Source organism: Schistocerca gregaria, chromosome 1 (assembly GCF_023897955.1).
Source record: "Schistocerca gregaria isolate iqSchGreg1 chromosome 1, iqSchGreg1.2, whole genome shotgun sequence".
In the NCBI taxonomy this organism is placed as follows: Eukaryota; Metazoa; Arthropoda; class Insecta; order Orthoptera; family Acrididae; genus Schistocerca; species Schistocerca gregaria.
The window spans coordinates 1,132,404,378-1,132,419,997 of record NC_064920.1 but is presented as its reverse complement, the minus strand read 5'-3'; the positions used below and the strand labels follow the sequence as shown (position 1 = coordinate 1,132,419,997).

The following is a 15,620-nucleotide window of genomic DNA, read 5'->3' as shown; positions in this document are numbered from 1 at the left end:
GCATGCCATATCGATGGAACTCATAATACCTGTAGTTTTCATTAATAATTTATCCAGCTATAATGTTAACTTCTTAAGTGTTATTTTTTATTGCACCAAGACAGCATTTTTAATTTTTTCACTTAAGTGCCGAACTATTTACTAGCAAGCCATAAATACAACTATGGTACAAACAACAACAAGAATGTTTATTTATGTGCAATGTTTCTTTACATGCAAACATGGAAGTGATGAGTTATTTTGCTCATGAGTCTTTGTATATTGCTATAGGCACCTTTAAACAAGAGACAGAAAACAATTCACTGCATAATATGGTAAAAACTAAAAATGAAAAGTTACGTACAGAAAGTGACACAAAAAAATTAAGGAGTCAGTCATTGTGCACCTATGAGGTCAAATGAAGAGCTGTTTGATGAAAATGAATATTTTAATCAATAATTGTGATTAATAATACTGTTGATTATATGACAGCAATACAACATGATTGTATGAATTCCCATCTACTTTGCAGTGCATTAAGTGTAGAAAATGTAATCTAACTTCCAATAAACAGGAAGTGTGTCTTGAGAACACAAAGGAATTAGTTGCTAGCACAAAACATAGTATGTAGCTGCAATTTTCTTTCTAGGATGCATGTATCTTAGAAGCAAAAGGAAAATGATTACTTTATAATGTACTCTCCTACGCAAAATGTCTCACTTTGCCTGACTTGTGTGTTGTGGAATGTTGGGTATCCTAAGAATCGTAAACATCAGGATATCAGTGAATTATGCACAATGAGAAACGAACACTTGAAAACCATAAAAATAATAAATTGATAGTAGTACATCTAATACTGAAATAGGTACAAGAACACCCATCAGTAAGCTTTTAGAGAAAATGGTAAAACTTTTGCTATATCATTACAAATACTTAGTATAATATCAAGATGTATTTGATGACAATGTGGAGGAGTAAGTTTGAAACAGAAAAGAATAAAAAATACTGGGAGAGAGATAAATAAGGTTACAGAAGGCGTGAAATTTTAGGCAATTTTCTACAACGATTACAAACATGCAAGCCTGGTTCTTCCCTATACAAAATACACGAACACAATAGATGGACATTAAGAGTTAAATGCACACATTGCATGCACTTTCCTCTTCATTGCACACTCAACCCCCACACAAACGCCATAGATCACATTATGATTTATGGAAGCCGCCACCACACCAAACAGGGGTGTAAGCACATTACTCCTGAATAATTCACAGAAACACTATCTTTTACATAAATAAATGCAGAATCAATGTAAACCCCCAAGTCACTGGGATATTAAGGTCACGGCTTAAAATTCCAACCTCATATGAATAAAAGCTGCTGAAAATCACAATTTAGAACTGTTCATTTTGCAGAAAAGAGCTGAGAGTACAAGGTTTAAATGAGAGATAACCATTTAGTATCAGGTGTGACAAACAGATACTTTTAACATCAGTATGAAACAGGACAGCAAATTAGAATGTGTTATACGCAAGTGACACCTGCCAAGAAGCACATCAAAAGTGAAGTGAAGTGAAGTAGGCCAAGCAGCATGTCAAAAGGAAGTCTAAGGGTAATGCCCAGAACCACAAGAAATTTCAACAAAAGATTCCCACTACAACAATTGCTGAAGTGCTTGAAATCTATTCACTACATATATGAATCATGATCTGTGAATATGTACTTTCCTGTCCTATTATATATACCTTTGCATTTGAAACTATGACAAACCATATTCTGCTGATTTTCATTGTGTTTTACCAACCAAGACATTTCACCTTAGCAAGTGTCATTTATTTTAGTTTTGTTGCTGACTTTCACATTTTTATACACATTTATATACATATGCTACAATCTTTAAACTGGTTGCTTTACTTGGCTGATACTTACTGCTTCTTGTGTGTCATTGGCACAACTGATGTCTTCAGATTTTGAAGAGAGATGTTTGGTAAATGAGTCTGCAGGAGCTACAACACTGATATGTCGGCTCCGTGAAGTTGTTTTTGTGGCTACTCCAACTTTTGCAAATTTGTAGCCTAGGAACTGTACAGGACTACAATCTTCAATGATCTCAATATCATCATCTTCAGACAAACAGTTTACAACTGTTATTTCAGACTCTGAATTATCCAAATCAGAATTCTGTGACTGTCTAGAGCTAACAATACAAGGACTTCTTAATTTCGATATCGTCTTCTCTCTTTTTTCAGTTAAGAACGAATTCTCTCCATCTGCATCATATCCAGGAGACATTGCCTTGGTGGCACAATTCAAAGCAGTATCTTCAGAAACAGTAGACCCTGTCACTGCAGGTGTATCAATGTTCACTCCACTTTTCTTTTCTAAAGGCACGTTATTTTTTTTGTTGACAATATTCACATCAGCTGAAACAGTTTGAGCACACTGGTTCCTCCCGTCCATAATTTCTAAATAAGCTGAATCTGAGGTGAGCTCTTTCTTGTTGTCAAAACAAACTCGAGACATTAGTTTTAAGGACATTTCTGAATTAACTGAAAGATCACTTTCTATAAATTCTTTGACATCCATCTCTTCCATATGATCTGTCACATTAGATATACTTTCAGAAGTTAAGATATGCTTAAGCTGCACAGCATTTGCTGCTGGAAAACAGTCACTGTCAAAAATCTCACTCATCTGTTTATTGCTTTCCTGGACTACCTCATCTGTCTTAGGAGCAACACTTTTATTAGCACCAGTGTTAGAAATAGTCTCTACCCTCACAGTGGACATGTTTCCATTGGCACCATCGACTGTTTTTGACTCACAGGGGGTATTTCCCTGTATATTCTGTGTCCTCTCTGGCTGTGACAAATTCTTACAGCTCTCCGCCTCTTTTGAACTAAAAAAAGCTGAAGATGCATTCCCTTGTTTTTCAGTTATAGAAGAATTGTTTGTGTCCATTCCATTCCCAGAAGACACGGTCTTAGCAGCAGAAATTGACACAATATTTACAGAGGCAGTACAGCTCGTCATTGCATGTGCACCACTCAATTTTTCCAAGTATGTATTGTTTTTAGAGTTCATTATTGGTGGACCGATAGAGGACGAAGCTCCAGAACTGAGACTGACATCGTCGTATGTTACACTGTTGGGGCTAGATGCCTTCTCATGATCAGATTGTGTTTTACAGCCATCAAATAACTGTGGAGAATATGAAATGTCACTAGATGATACTGGAATTTTCATTTGCACAGCACTTGCCTGAAAATTGTGGCGTATTTCAGTATTTTCGTCACCTGCAGGTTGCAGTAAACATCTGTTGTTATTACTCGTGGAAGAGGTGTTTGTGTCTTTCACAGTAACAGGACTCTGTCCTGTATGTCTATCACACTGAGTCAATGGTGGTCTACTTTGTTTTACACCTGTTGCACATGAAACATTAAGCACATCAGGGTGTTCTAAAGAATGTAACAGGTTGCCTTCATTTACTGAATCTGCATTACTACTACCACATACTGAATGTGAATGAGGTGCATGATCATGTGGAACCGAAGCACGTGGGCTAACAGCCGGACATGAAGTACTTCCACTCTTAATTATATCTGTTCGAGTTGATGCAGATGTAGCTACCGTGTCAGTATAAATCTGCTGTGATAATTTATCTGCTTCTGCTCTCGCAGATGGAGAGCTATCCTTAGAATTATTAGCAACAACAGTCTGTGGTAGCTTTACACGGGATGCATGCTGGTCCTTATCTGCACTAGTAACCTGAGTGTCTCTCTCCAAAGAATCTGTACTTGACACTGACACTGCAGGAGCAGAACTTACATGTCTCATTATTCCCAGAGTTCTAAATACCAACTGTGACTGTGATGTAGCAGCTTTCTGTAGACTAGGAACAGAACTGTTAGTAGGAACTTCATTATTTTCAGAACTTGTTACATAAAGCATGCCACTTTGTTTTGCAGAAGTACTAACAAGGGATGATAGATTCTTTGGATTAGTAGATTGTGTACTTAAAATATTAGGGTGTCGTCTTGAGATATGGACCTGTTGATGTGGACATTCTCCAGAAGACCCTGCCACACTGTTCTGTGACATCGTGTTACAAATGACTGGCTGTGAACTGTTTGGTATTTCACACATAGCAGCTGTTCTATATGACTTCTGTACCTGTGAATTCACACCACTACTATCTGCAGTTCGTGGAAAAATAACTTCAGCACTCTGAGGTTCAGCAGTCATGATTTTTGCAGAAGATACAGTGTATCCACGGCTTCCAGTTCCCTGGGTTCCTGAAGGTATTGTCCGTTGACTTCCACCTATTACATGAACATGAGAAGTAGATGCAATTTTCTGTTGTGCTCTACTATTTGAGGCTCTATTGTTCTGGATAACAAAAGAAGTTTTGTTACTCTGCTGCTCAATACACTGTAGTCTAACATCTTGCTGGTTTTCTGGTTGTCTACCAAGTGCTGGTAAATTTGCAAAGCCCCTATTTTCATCTGCTGACTGTGTTTCTTTCACTCCACAATCCTGTCCTACAGCTAGGCATGACAAACGGTTACCTTGATCTTCAACACTTGAAGACATATGTGAAGGTAATGACGTCTCTGTTCCTTGATACCCAATTCTTCCTTCCGAGTGACTACTGCCTTGTCTCCTTATAGAATTAACATTTGGTGCACTCTGAAATGTATTCTGATGAGTACTAATGAGAGTCGTGCTGGTTGTTCCACTCTGAACAGTGACAGCCTGTGCACCAGAAAAACATAAACCATCCAGTACTTTCGAAGAAGGGGGAACAGCTGCAATCTGTTGTGAGAGAACAAGACCTGTCATTCCACAATTTGCAGTCATGTGTCCCATAACTGCTGTATTTGTGGGATTAGCAGGAACTTGGCTCACATGAACTGTGTAGGGTGGTAACTGTGCACCCTGTGGCACAGTGGCCACCATACTCCGAGTTTGCTCAAAATTAGGAGCTATTTGGTGAAGCTTTCGTTGGTGTATCATCTGAGTGGCTTGCGTATGAACAGGAGACACTTGACTAGCTTGTGTAGTACTGTATGACATTTGCTGGAATGTTCGGTTTAGTTGTTGATGGTTCAAATTTTCTTGACCTGCAGTTTGGTGTCCAGTCTGCAACTGACTCACATATGCAGGTATTTGATAGCCTCGCTTGACCTGTAAATCCCTCACATGTGAAGACTCAAAGTGAGGCTGATTTACATTTGAAGGTATACTCCCAACCTGAGGCTGTTTCGAAGGCATATATCCAGTTCGGACAGAGTTTGAATTCGAAGACACATGCGCCCAATGCGTCTGACTCTGATTTGCAGGTACGTTTCCAGTTTTGGAAAGATTCTGACTTGAACGCAAGCTCTGATTTGAAGATTGGTGTCCATTTACAGCCTGGCCCTGAGTGATGTGGTTAGCCACTGTATGATTTTGACTTGAAAGCCGACTTCCATATTGCTGCTGTGTTTGATAGGAAGGCAGTTGACAATGGTTCAAACGCAAGTAGCTGTCTTGCTGCGGGATCTGTTTCAAAAGCAGCTGTTCAACCTGCCCTCCGTTCTGGTATGAAGGGAGCAGTCCTGCTTGTGCCTGCCTCGGGTATGATGGCCTGCAACCCATCTGCGGCTGGCTCGTGTATGAAAGCATGCGCCCCTCTTGCAACTGGCTTGTATTTAAAGGCTGGGCACCACCTTTCGGACGGCTCAGGTACCTGATCAAAACTGATTTTGATTTTGAAGAAATTTGGCTACTTTGAAGTTGTCCAGAAGTCACATTAATGTGTTGCTGCTGGCTTGTAGGGGTCCACCCGTGCTGTAGGTAGCCTGGCAACGGGGCCCTGCGCTGAGGTGGGCACCCGTGCTGCGGCTGGCCCGGGGCGGGGCACCCGTGCTGCGGCTGGCCCGGGGCGGGGCACCCGTGCTGCGGCTGGCCCGGGGCGGGGCACCCGTGCTGCGGCTGGCCCGGGGCGGGGCACCCGTGCTGCGGCTGGCCCGGAGCGGGGCACCCGTGCTGCGGCTGGCCCGGGGCGGGGCACCCGTGCTGCGGCTGGCCCGGGGCGGGGCACCCGTGCTGCGGCTGGCCCGGGGCGGGGCACCCGTGCTGCGGCTGGCCCGGGGCGGGGCACCCGTGCTGCGGCTGGCCCGGGGCGGGGCACCCGTGCTGCGGCTGGCCCGGGGCGGGGCACCCGTGCTGCGGCTGGCCCGGGGCGGGGCACCCGTGCTGCGGCTGGCCCGGGGCGGGGCACCCGTGCTGCGGCTGGCCCGGGGCGGGGGACCCGTGCTGCGGCTGGCCCGGGGCGGGGGACCCATGCTGCGGCTGGCCCGAAGGTGGGAAACTTAGCCGATTTTGATCTTGAGAAAGGATCCCAACTTCTGACTGTTCTGATACATTGTGACTGATCTGTCTTCGACTTGCAGGCATCTGCTCAATTAGCGACTGAAGTGACTGTATAGATGCTGGCTGGTGTTGAGTTGTATGGTATCTGAGAGCTCTCATTAACCCATTGTCATTTAAAATGGAGGTACATGATGAAGTCTCTCTGACAGAGCAATTATGCCTTGATCTTGGGGTCAGCATGGTAACCTGTCTTTCAGTCTGTGAAGACACAATGTCATTTGCATTTTTATTTTTTGCATGTAAACTTGTGTCACTGGTCATCATAACTGGCTGTAAACTTGAATTAATCCCTTCGTTAACATTGTTCGAGCTTCCCTGTCGACTGTTACAGCTGTGGTAAGCGTTTACTGCATCATTCACTTCTTCACTTGGTTTATTTGTAGACTGTGAACCAACCTGTGAAGTATCTGTAGTCAAGTTATCAGTTCCTAACACTTTCTGGTGTATGGTTAAATTGTAGGCTGAACTACCTCCAACAACATTGCTTTGCTGGGACAGAACAGTCACATTTGGTGACATTTCTGTAACACTATGTTGGTATCCATGCCTATTCACACTAGGAATTGTGAAGGAAGTTCTCTCCCAAGAGCTTTTACCAGACTGAATACAAACTCCCGTAGTTTCTTCATCTCTACCTACATTTTTGGCTGTGGCAGTTTTGCTGTAATGCTTCTGAGAATTCTGAACTTCACACACAAATGACTGTGATTCAAAAGGTGCATCGTTTCCGCCTTCAATGTTCACAATAACTTTTGTTTTCTCACTCTGTGTATAAGAACTTTTTTCAGTGCCTACACTGAGGTTCTTTGATTGCTCTTTAAGGAATCTTTGGTACAACTCAGCTAATTCTTGAGTCGTACACTGCCATCTTTTATTGACAAAAGCATGCAAAACTTCTTCAAATTTATCAGGGAAAAAAAACTTCAAAAATTTTACCTTATTTACCACAACCCTGCATTTTGATCTCACAGAATGTACAAAATCTGTTCTGGCACATGTGAGCTCAATATCTCTTGATGTTTCAGGCAGCTTTTCAGCATCGTTCATCCGAGCCTTGTACCTGTCGATATCCATAAAGCCAGTAACAAACAGACTAGCTAAATCAGTGAATTCATTCTCAATTTGTGTAGGGAACGATTTCACAGAATTTTCTATTAGATGTGTAGCAGCATCAGATTCAGAAAGTTTACAACCAATCCCTAAGCTCAATGGATCTTTCACTCTGATTGACCCAATTTTTATCTTAAGTGAGGGAGAACAGTCAGCCATAGTAATATTAGGTATAGCTCCTGCATCATCATGTTGCAGCCTCTTTTCTCCTAGCTGCAACTCGCTTCTAAGATTTTCTTGTTTTTTCTTATTTATGCCCGATTCATTTCCTGTTGCATTATGTATCACTCTAAGGTTTTCTTTTCTGGCTTTGCTACTAGCTTCGTTTGAAAAATTATTTACTTTCCCTTTCAAAGTACCAATGTCCCTCCTCTCTTCCTCTGTAATTACAGCACTTGATTCTTTTGGTCCCTGTTCTTTGTTCCCAGTGCGAATGACTAAATTAACTTCTGGTCCTGCAAGTGATGTCTGTTCCGTTTCCTTTGTGCTGACACTCATTCCGCTTTCATTGGTGTGCACAATTTCTGAGCACAGCCTTTCAGTTGTAGCCCTTCCTTTACTAGTTTCCATAATCTCTTTCTCTGCACTACCTTTCTCAGGAGACTCCAAGTTGTTACCGCACCCCACTACAAGAGCACAAGAGCTACCACCTCCTAATGGAGTAGATTCTATAGTTTTCGTGTCATTTCTGCTTCCAAAGCTTGAGTTCACAGGATCCAATTCTGGAAGAGAGAAATTTGGGCTACTTCCATTCTCTGTTTCAGCATCTGAATGCCCACAATTTGGTAATTTAAGGCTCACAGAGTTCAACTCAGGGAAAGACTCTACAGAACTGAACTCTGCTTTAATCCAACATTGTGCATCTGATGTGTCCAGATTATTGCACTGAAATGTTTTTTCATCTACGTCTGAAATATCTGCAGAAAGTGGTTCAGCTACAAGTTCTTCATTTTGATCAAGAACTTTTTCTTCATCCTTAACAAACATAGAAGTAAGGAACACTTCCGCATTTTCAATTTCTACTTTCTCACTGCTAGGTGAAATTTTATGTGAATCTGGTAACACATCTTTTTCACTGAATGTACAAATATCTCTTTCTCCTTCAGCATTTCTAAGTGCTCCAATTTCCTCGCACACGTTACTGGTTTCTAAAGTCAACAATGATTCACAAGATTCAATTCGCCTTTCTGGCTTATCATTCACATTCATTCCATTAAGTTCAGTGTCTGAATGATGGCGTACTTGTACTGGTGAAGAAAAAATATCTTCCCTGACAAAAGTCGGTTCATCTGTACCAGCATGCTTATTATTTGGCATGGGAGGAAAGGAATTTCTCTTATGCAATCCCACTTTAGCCACTACTGGCTTTTGGGGTTCTACACTGCTCTGTCTGAAATAGTGTTTTCTTGATTTAATAGATACATTAGATAAATCAACTTCCTTCAACAGCCAAGGTATATTATGAGGATTAACTGCTGTATCTTTTGTCATAAGTCTGCTCTTGGAACAAGCAGGTGGATTGGTGGCATCGGAAAACCAGTTCTGCATAACTTTCTCTTTAGCAGACTGACTTCTCTCTGAATCTTGACTCTTTCCAGCAACAGTTTCATCACTGCTGCCTCTTTTTGCAATTGCATTTACCAAAGATTGTTCCTTTCTTTGGTTCAATTTAACTTTTGACACAAAACCTATAGGCTGACCTTTACAAATAGTTCTTGTTTTATTACAAAGGAACAATGGAGATTTTTTAGCAACTCTGATTCCTCTGTTGGAAGGCATTAATTTTCTTTCTCCTTCTCCAGGCAATTGCTTTGTGGTATGTAAAGCAGTCGACTTGTTTCCAATCTGAGGGATTTCTTTACTAACTTCTGAAATATTTTTTGTTTTACACATTTTTTGGCCATTTTTCTGTTCACCAGTGATACTGTCAGCCTCACATTCATCAGCACCAAAAAGCTCTTCAAACTTCTGGCTCAACTTCAATTTCCTTTTAAATGACTCAGGAGCCCTTGATTGTTCTTTGAAGCATTTTGCTTGGCTATCTGTTTCACTCTCTTCATGTATATATGGACGTTTTAGCAAGGTTTCTGCCTCAGTTTTTCCAGCCGTTTTCGTTTTGGTTGACATGTGCTTCACACTGTGGTCTTTAGTTATCACGAATTCACACTCACGACTCTCTCCATTATTCCTGAGTTGATCTACTGCCTCTATAGAAATAGATGGTTCTAATGGCATAGTACATTCTTTCCTGTTGCCGTTTTCAGCGTTACTACCTTGCTTACCCATAGAGCTGCCACTGTCATGAGGTATTTGTCTGCAGACAGGTGTCAACCTCAACTGTTCTTTTGTTTCTGGGCTTCTAGCTGTATTTCTCTGAACAGTTAAACAGCTAGTCTTATTATGCACTTTTATATCATGCACAGTATCACTAATTTGTGGACTCACAAAACCATCTGGTGAATTATTTTCTCTCTTTGTTGTAGCATGTCCAGACTGGTTGTTGGTACTTCCACTGAACAGTGATTGAGACATTTTATCCTGTTTTTCAACAAAAGTTTTTGTAGTAGAAGATGCAGGAGATGTTATTTCAGATTCTGCACTACTCTTAATATTGTCTTTCAATTCACTGGTGGCAGAATCATTAACTTTGTTCTCAAGTGACAGCCTGCATTTGTTATTTCTGGTGACAGCAACATCTTTATCATTTGCTGATGATGGTTTTACAAGCTGGGTGCGAGGCGCTGGGTGGAAAGAGAGATTGTCTTTGCCTGAGGTGTCACATTTACCAAGTGTTGATGAGGATGCCAACTCTACCTTGGTTAACATTTTACTGTGATCCTCAGTAGTACTGTGATTTAACTTGGCACTGCCATGAATGTTGTTTGGATGTTCACATGACAGAGAACCTTGTGTTTGAATAGAGTTATTTTCAAACATAAAGGGAACACATACTACATTTTGCAGATTATCTCTGTCACACTCAACCCCTGATTCTAGTTTCAAACTTCGTTCAATGCTCTCTTGGTCCTCCACTTCTTTCTCACTCAATTCTTGCACATGTCTATATGATATTTGTCCATTAACGGAAGTTTTTGAAGACGACTTGCATGTATCTATATCATCACAGTCAGTACTAAGTTTATTAGAAAGTGTGCAAGAATTTCCTTTCATTGATTCAATAGTGGAAGTTACAACTGCACCATTTTTTTGCTCTGTTACAGCTGTAAGAGACTCAACCCTATTTGCCACATCTTTCAAATCAATGGATACAGGAAGCACAACAGGTTGCTCCATTTTTGTGTCATTTGATGTCCTTGCATTAATATCATCATGGGAAGATGATCTGTCCCCATCTTCAAGTATGTTTGGAGATGTCCTAATCTCTGGACGAAAAGTTCCCAAAGGCAGAGAGAGCATTTGTTCTGAGGATTTATTTTTTTTACTGCTTGTTAAAAATTCTGCACTACTGCACATATTCACAGATTTTTTGGCCACAATACTTGATGTACTAGTCAGATCACACAAGACACTCTCATGACACTGCTGTGCCATGCTTACATCTCTTGAGAGTATTCCTTTAATAATTTCTGGTGTGGGTGCTGCAGTTACAACAGTTTGTTCATTTACACTGGTTTCCTTTAAAACTTTAGACACATCTAGTTTCAGCATTGTACGTCCAACACCATGACAGTTCTTGCTGCTTGGATATTCTGTCGTCTGCACAGTAGCCTTGGAAGTGTGTGTGTTATTTACTGAGTGGACAGGATATCTGGCTTTATCCTGGTAACTGTTCTTCTTGTGCTTTTCTTCTGTAAAGCTGCAGTCTCTCCCAATATTACAACTAGCATCAGATGTTCTCTTTCCAGCAAAAGAGTCAGGTCTCTCCTTTGTTATCTGCAATATAGAGCTATTCTTTGCAGTTTCACCTTTACTGTCGCCATATTTTTCCATATTTTTAATATTGGTTTTGTCAAAAAAATACTGCTCTGTTGTAAAGTGTGTGGATTTTTCATATTTGTGCAACTCTGTCTCCGTCCTGTCCTTAAACTTCTTGAACTTTGCCCTCCCTATAGATTTTTCTACCGTATGATGAGATCCTTCACATCTCCTCTTGAGACTATTTACAGTTTTGACTGTTAAATGGTTATACGTTGCACATTCTTGATCTTTTTTATGTTTATGTTTTTCTTCATTCATATTTTCATTAGGCTTATTACATTCGCTGCTTGTATAACATTTTTTGTAATGTTTTTGCGTGTAACTTTCATAGTAATCACTGTCACTTGTGACTTTCCTGAAAGAAAATAAAAAGAAGGTGTCACCATTTAATAGCTTGGAAGTAGTGAAACAATATGTACATAAAACTGAAGTCAAATGTTTCAATAAGAACTGAAGGGGGAGAGGTGCGCGACTGTACAGACACATACTTTCTGTCGATTTTTGGTACAGATACATATGTAAATAAAATCATTTTGTAACAATCAAATATAAGTAATAACAGAACGGATTTCTGAAGGCACTACTACATCTACTGCAAATGGTGCATGAAGAAGAATGAACTTTTGCAGGCTGCACAACAATGCAATTTAAAATCACTTGGTAAATGAGCACTCTGATATCCACTGAGTTGACCTGTTCAGGACCTACATTACAGTAAACATTGGTGTGGCACTGTGGCGGTGTGTCAGACAGCATCTAAATTTCATTTCTATTGCTTTGAGCTTGGTTATTTTAAATGAGATCACTCTACATAATAATAATAATAACAATAATGCAACTGAAGGATAAGAAAGAGGGAAATTGTGAAATCTTGAGATAAATGCAAGTGAATACATAATAAAATTATAGGGGTCATCAGGTAGGAAAAAGTGAATTTAGTGACAACAGGGGCTAAAGCAAACTGAGGCTAAATCCAGAACAGTGGCAGGACATGAGAGTAAGTTGGAGGTTAAGTTTCCACTTCTGAATTTCAGGACCATCACCATGTTACAACAACAGGGAGCAGACTGCTAATGAGGGCAGAACCCATTTTTGCACACTGCTGGCAGAGGGGGTTAACTGGGCAACTGCCATTGCTCAGTAACAAATTGTGTGAGACCACAACACTAAACAAAAACCTGCACTTTACTGTGTTGCACTAGCAAAAATGCACAGTTCTCATGTGACACTGAAAGCCTTGATCGGGGGAACTATGTTCCAATGTGGGAAGTGTCAACTGACATGTCATTTTAATTTGTACCTTAGGGACACAGCAAGAGTCAGAACGTGCTAGCGCCTGTTACAGTGGTAGAGCTACCTACATATAGTATTACTTTCATCCACATCCTGAGACATAAACATCCCACCAAACATCACATCTAAGCCCTCATGTATTTGAGTTTTTATTTTTCCCCCTTTTCTATTCCTTAATAAATTTATTGTTCACATTTCATTCTCTCTTTCTCTTCTGATTTGTCTTTACTTCTCAATATGTTCCTGCAGTTGTCCTTTAACTGAATCCTGCACAGTGCTTATGATGGATTGTCTTTGACCTCCTCTCACACATTCGTTTCCAGTATCCCTCCCCTACCACCACCACCACCACCACCACCACCACCACCACCAACACAAACCCCCGCACTCTGCTTAACTCTTTCTCACAACAGCTGAGCCCCGCTCTGCACAGAGTCTTCCAAACTTCCTCAACCAACAATCCTGCTTTCTTTCCGGAAAAAGCAACATATAGTTCTGAAAACTAAGAGTACTATTTTCTGTTTTAAATGTTTCTAATGGCAACAATGGAAGTTGCTGAAGATTGTAAATACATAGCAGCCTTTCTGTGTCTACATCAATAATAATTATCTTATAAAAAACCTGTGAATATGATTTCTGTTCCGGTATCATTCAACCACCACTACAGTTTCTAATTTCTGTTTTAAATGGTATTTTGCCTGCTTCAGTCACATTTTACTGTACTACTATAATTAACAATGACAGTCGTTTCCTCAATAGTGGCACACCCCATCTCCCCCCCTCCCACATACATATTACACTGTAATAAAGAGATATAATAAGCAGGTGTGTTATCTGTAACATTCTATGTGAGGATGGCAAGTACATTAACTTGTCCACTCACATGAATGGCAAATGTCACAACTGTGGTAAACCACTAACTTGACCATCATTTGCGAACAAGCTGCACACCATAACGCTAATGACTTCAATGGCTGCTTCACTACAGGAGCCAGTTGAATGCTCCCTCCCATCACACATTTCTCAGAACTACACAGGTGGAAATTGTCTCTCCATTATGTCCTGCACTCTCGCAGTCCCCCTGGCCTAACTTCGTTCCCACTGCCAACCTTACCTTTTCCCACCTATGTTCTGTTCACACCACTCCTTCCCCTCCCAGATTGTGTACTGCCTTCTCCCACCACTCATCTTCCATCCTCCCCTCCCTCCATGCAGTCTCTCCCTCCCCCCTCTTCCTCTCCCCATTCCCTCCCTCTTGTATGTTCTACCTTCGGAACTCCTGCCACCAAGTCACCTGGCGAAAGACCTTCCCCACACTGCCCCACTACTCCGTCCTTGCCTCATACATCCTTCGCTATTACCTACCTACCTACCTACCTACATTCACCTACCCAGGCAACTACTTTCAATAATCGATGTTCAATAGTCTCACAGCTACAGTATGTGTGTGTATCATCTACTAAAAAATGGGCAATGGCTCGAAAGCTAGTGTTAACTGTTTTTTATTATGTGTTGAGTTGACTATTTAAGTTGCTTCTGTGTTATGCTTAGTTATGCTGGCAACAATGCTACTCCCCACTAGCTCCACATATGGTCAGAAGTCACACATTATTTTAATCACAAAACCACAGATTTGAGAAGAAATTTAAAAGTAAACTTTTAAGAACCTGCCCACAGAATGAAAGAACCAGTATGCCTAAGTTCAACAACAGTAACAAATAATAAGTGATTTTTAAGGTAAGTGAAGGCCAAGAATTAATTAATGGCAAGGGTAGTTTTACGAAGTGCACCTGCTATGAAGGGAATAACTTTCACAGTTGACCTGTAATAGGCCAAGTCTGTTATTGAAGTATCATTCTTTCTATTACATTTCACACAACAGCTCCTGCATCTTAAAAGAGTAGGAAAATACTGATAAAGGTGTGAACTCTTATGTTGTGTGAGCACAAGGGCCAAGGACAACACTGAATATAAAAAACAAGATATTTAATTTAACTTTGTTATTTACTTAAAGTTTCTATTATTAATTATATCTAAGGGAATATTCAGTTAAGAAAACTATTAACTTTTAAGAGGGAGCTGCTTGCTTACATTAAGGATGCAAAATTGTCAGTACTACCAATACACATACTTGTACACGGGAGTAAAAGAATCAATCCCAGCTATCATAGCTATTACCTTCCTATGAGGAGGAAAGAGAGATATACTCAGTGGGAGGGGGGAGGCATATCTCCACCTCAAGTCTGCAAGATCTCCTTCCTTATTAACCTTCACCAATACCCTGTTTTATAAATTTCTCATGAATACAATCCGATCCCATGCAACAGATAAACTACAAAATATGAAATTATGTATAGCAATTAGAATACTAAGAAAATAATTTGATTTGAGAGAAAAATAAGTGAAATACCAAGCAACTAAATTTACCTCATACACTTATTATGGATACAATGATATCAAATAAAGGTCTGTCCTACCTTTTTGTGTGGAGATCTATCTCTCTGTTGGTAAGACGCTCCAAACTTACAACAGTTTGTTGTGCAAGCTGTCTTAATGCCTTCCTTAGCTGCAATTTGTGAAATCCGTTGTTCACTAAATCTGAACGCAGCTGAAAATTAAATTTATATTAATGTCGTACTTGTTTTGATACCACTCTCTAATAATATTTTACTTGTGCAAGAAATAGTATTACGTTATAGCAGCTTATGGGAATGCAGCCATTTCGACTGGTTCACACCCTGGAAAAGCAACACACACACACACACACACACACACACACACACACAACTAGAGACACCAACATTCATAAGTTATCATAAGTGATGATAATACCCAGGTTGCACCAAGGGCTACAGCCTCTTTGCTTTACACAGGGAACACTT

The 15,620-nt window shown here is 40.5% G+C and overlaps 1 protein-coding gene across 1 annotated transcript in view; it reads right to left on the bottom strand.

Annotated features, from left to right (window-relative positions):
• LOC126293152 (uncharacterized) overlaps positions 1–15,620 on the bottom strand; it is a 456,474-nt gene that overhangs the window by 58,585 nt on the left and 382,269 nt on the right. The window contains exons 4-5 of the mRNA XM_049986289.1: positions 15,216–15,346; positions 1,909–11,800 (exon numbers count right to left, since the gene is read on the bottom strand). Of these exons, the coding sequence (XP_049842246.1) occupies positions 1,909–11,800; positions 15,216–15,346 (10,023 nt within the window). The remainder of the gene's footprint in view (positions 1–1,908; positions 11,801–15,215; positions 15,347–15,620) is intronic.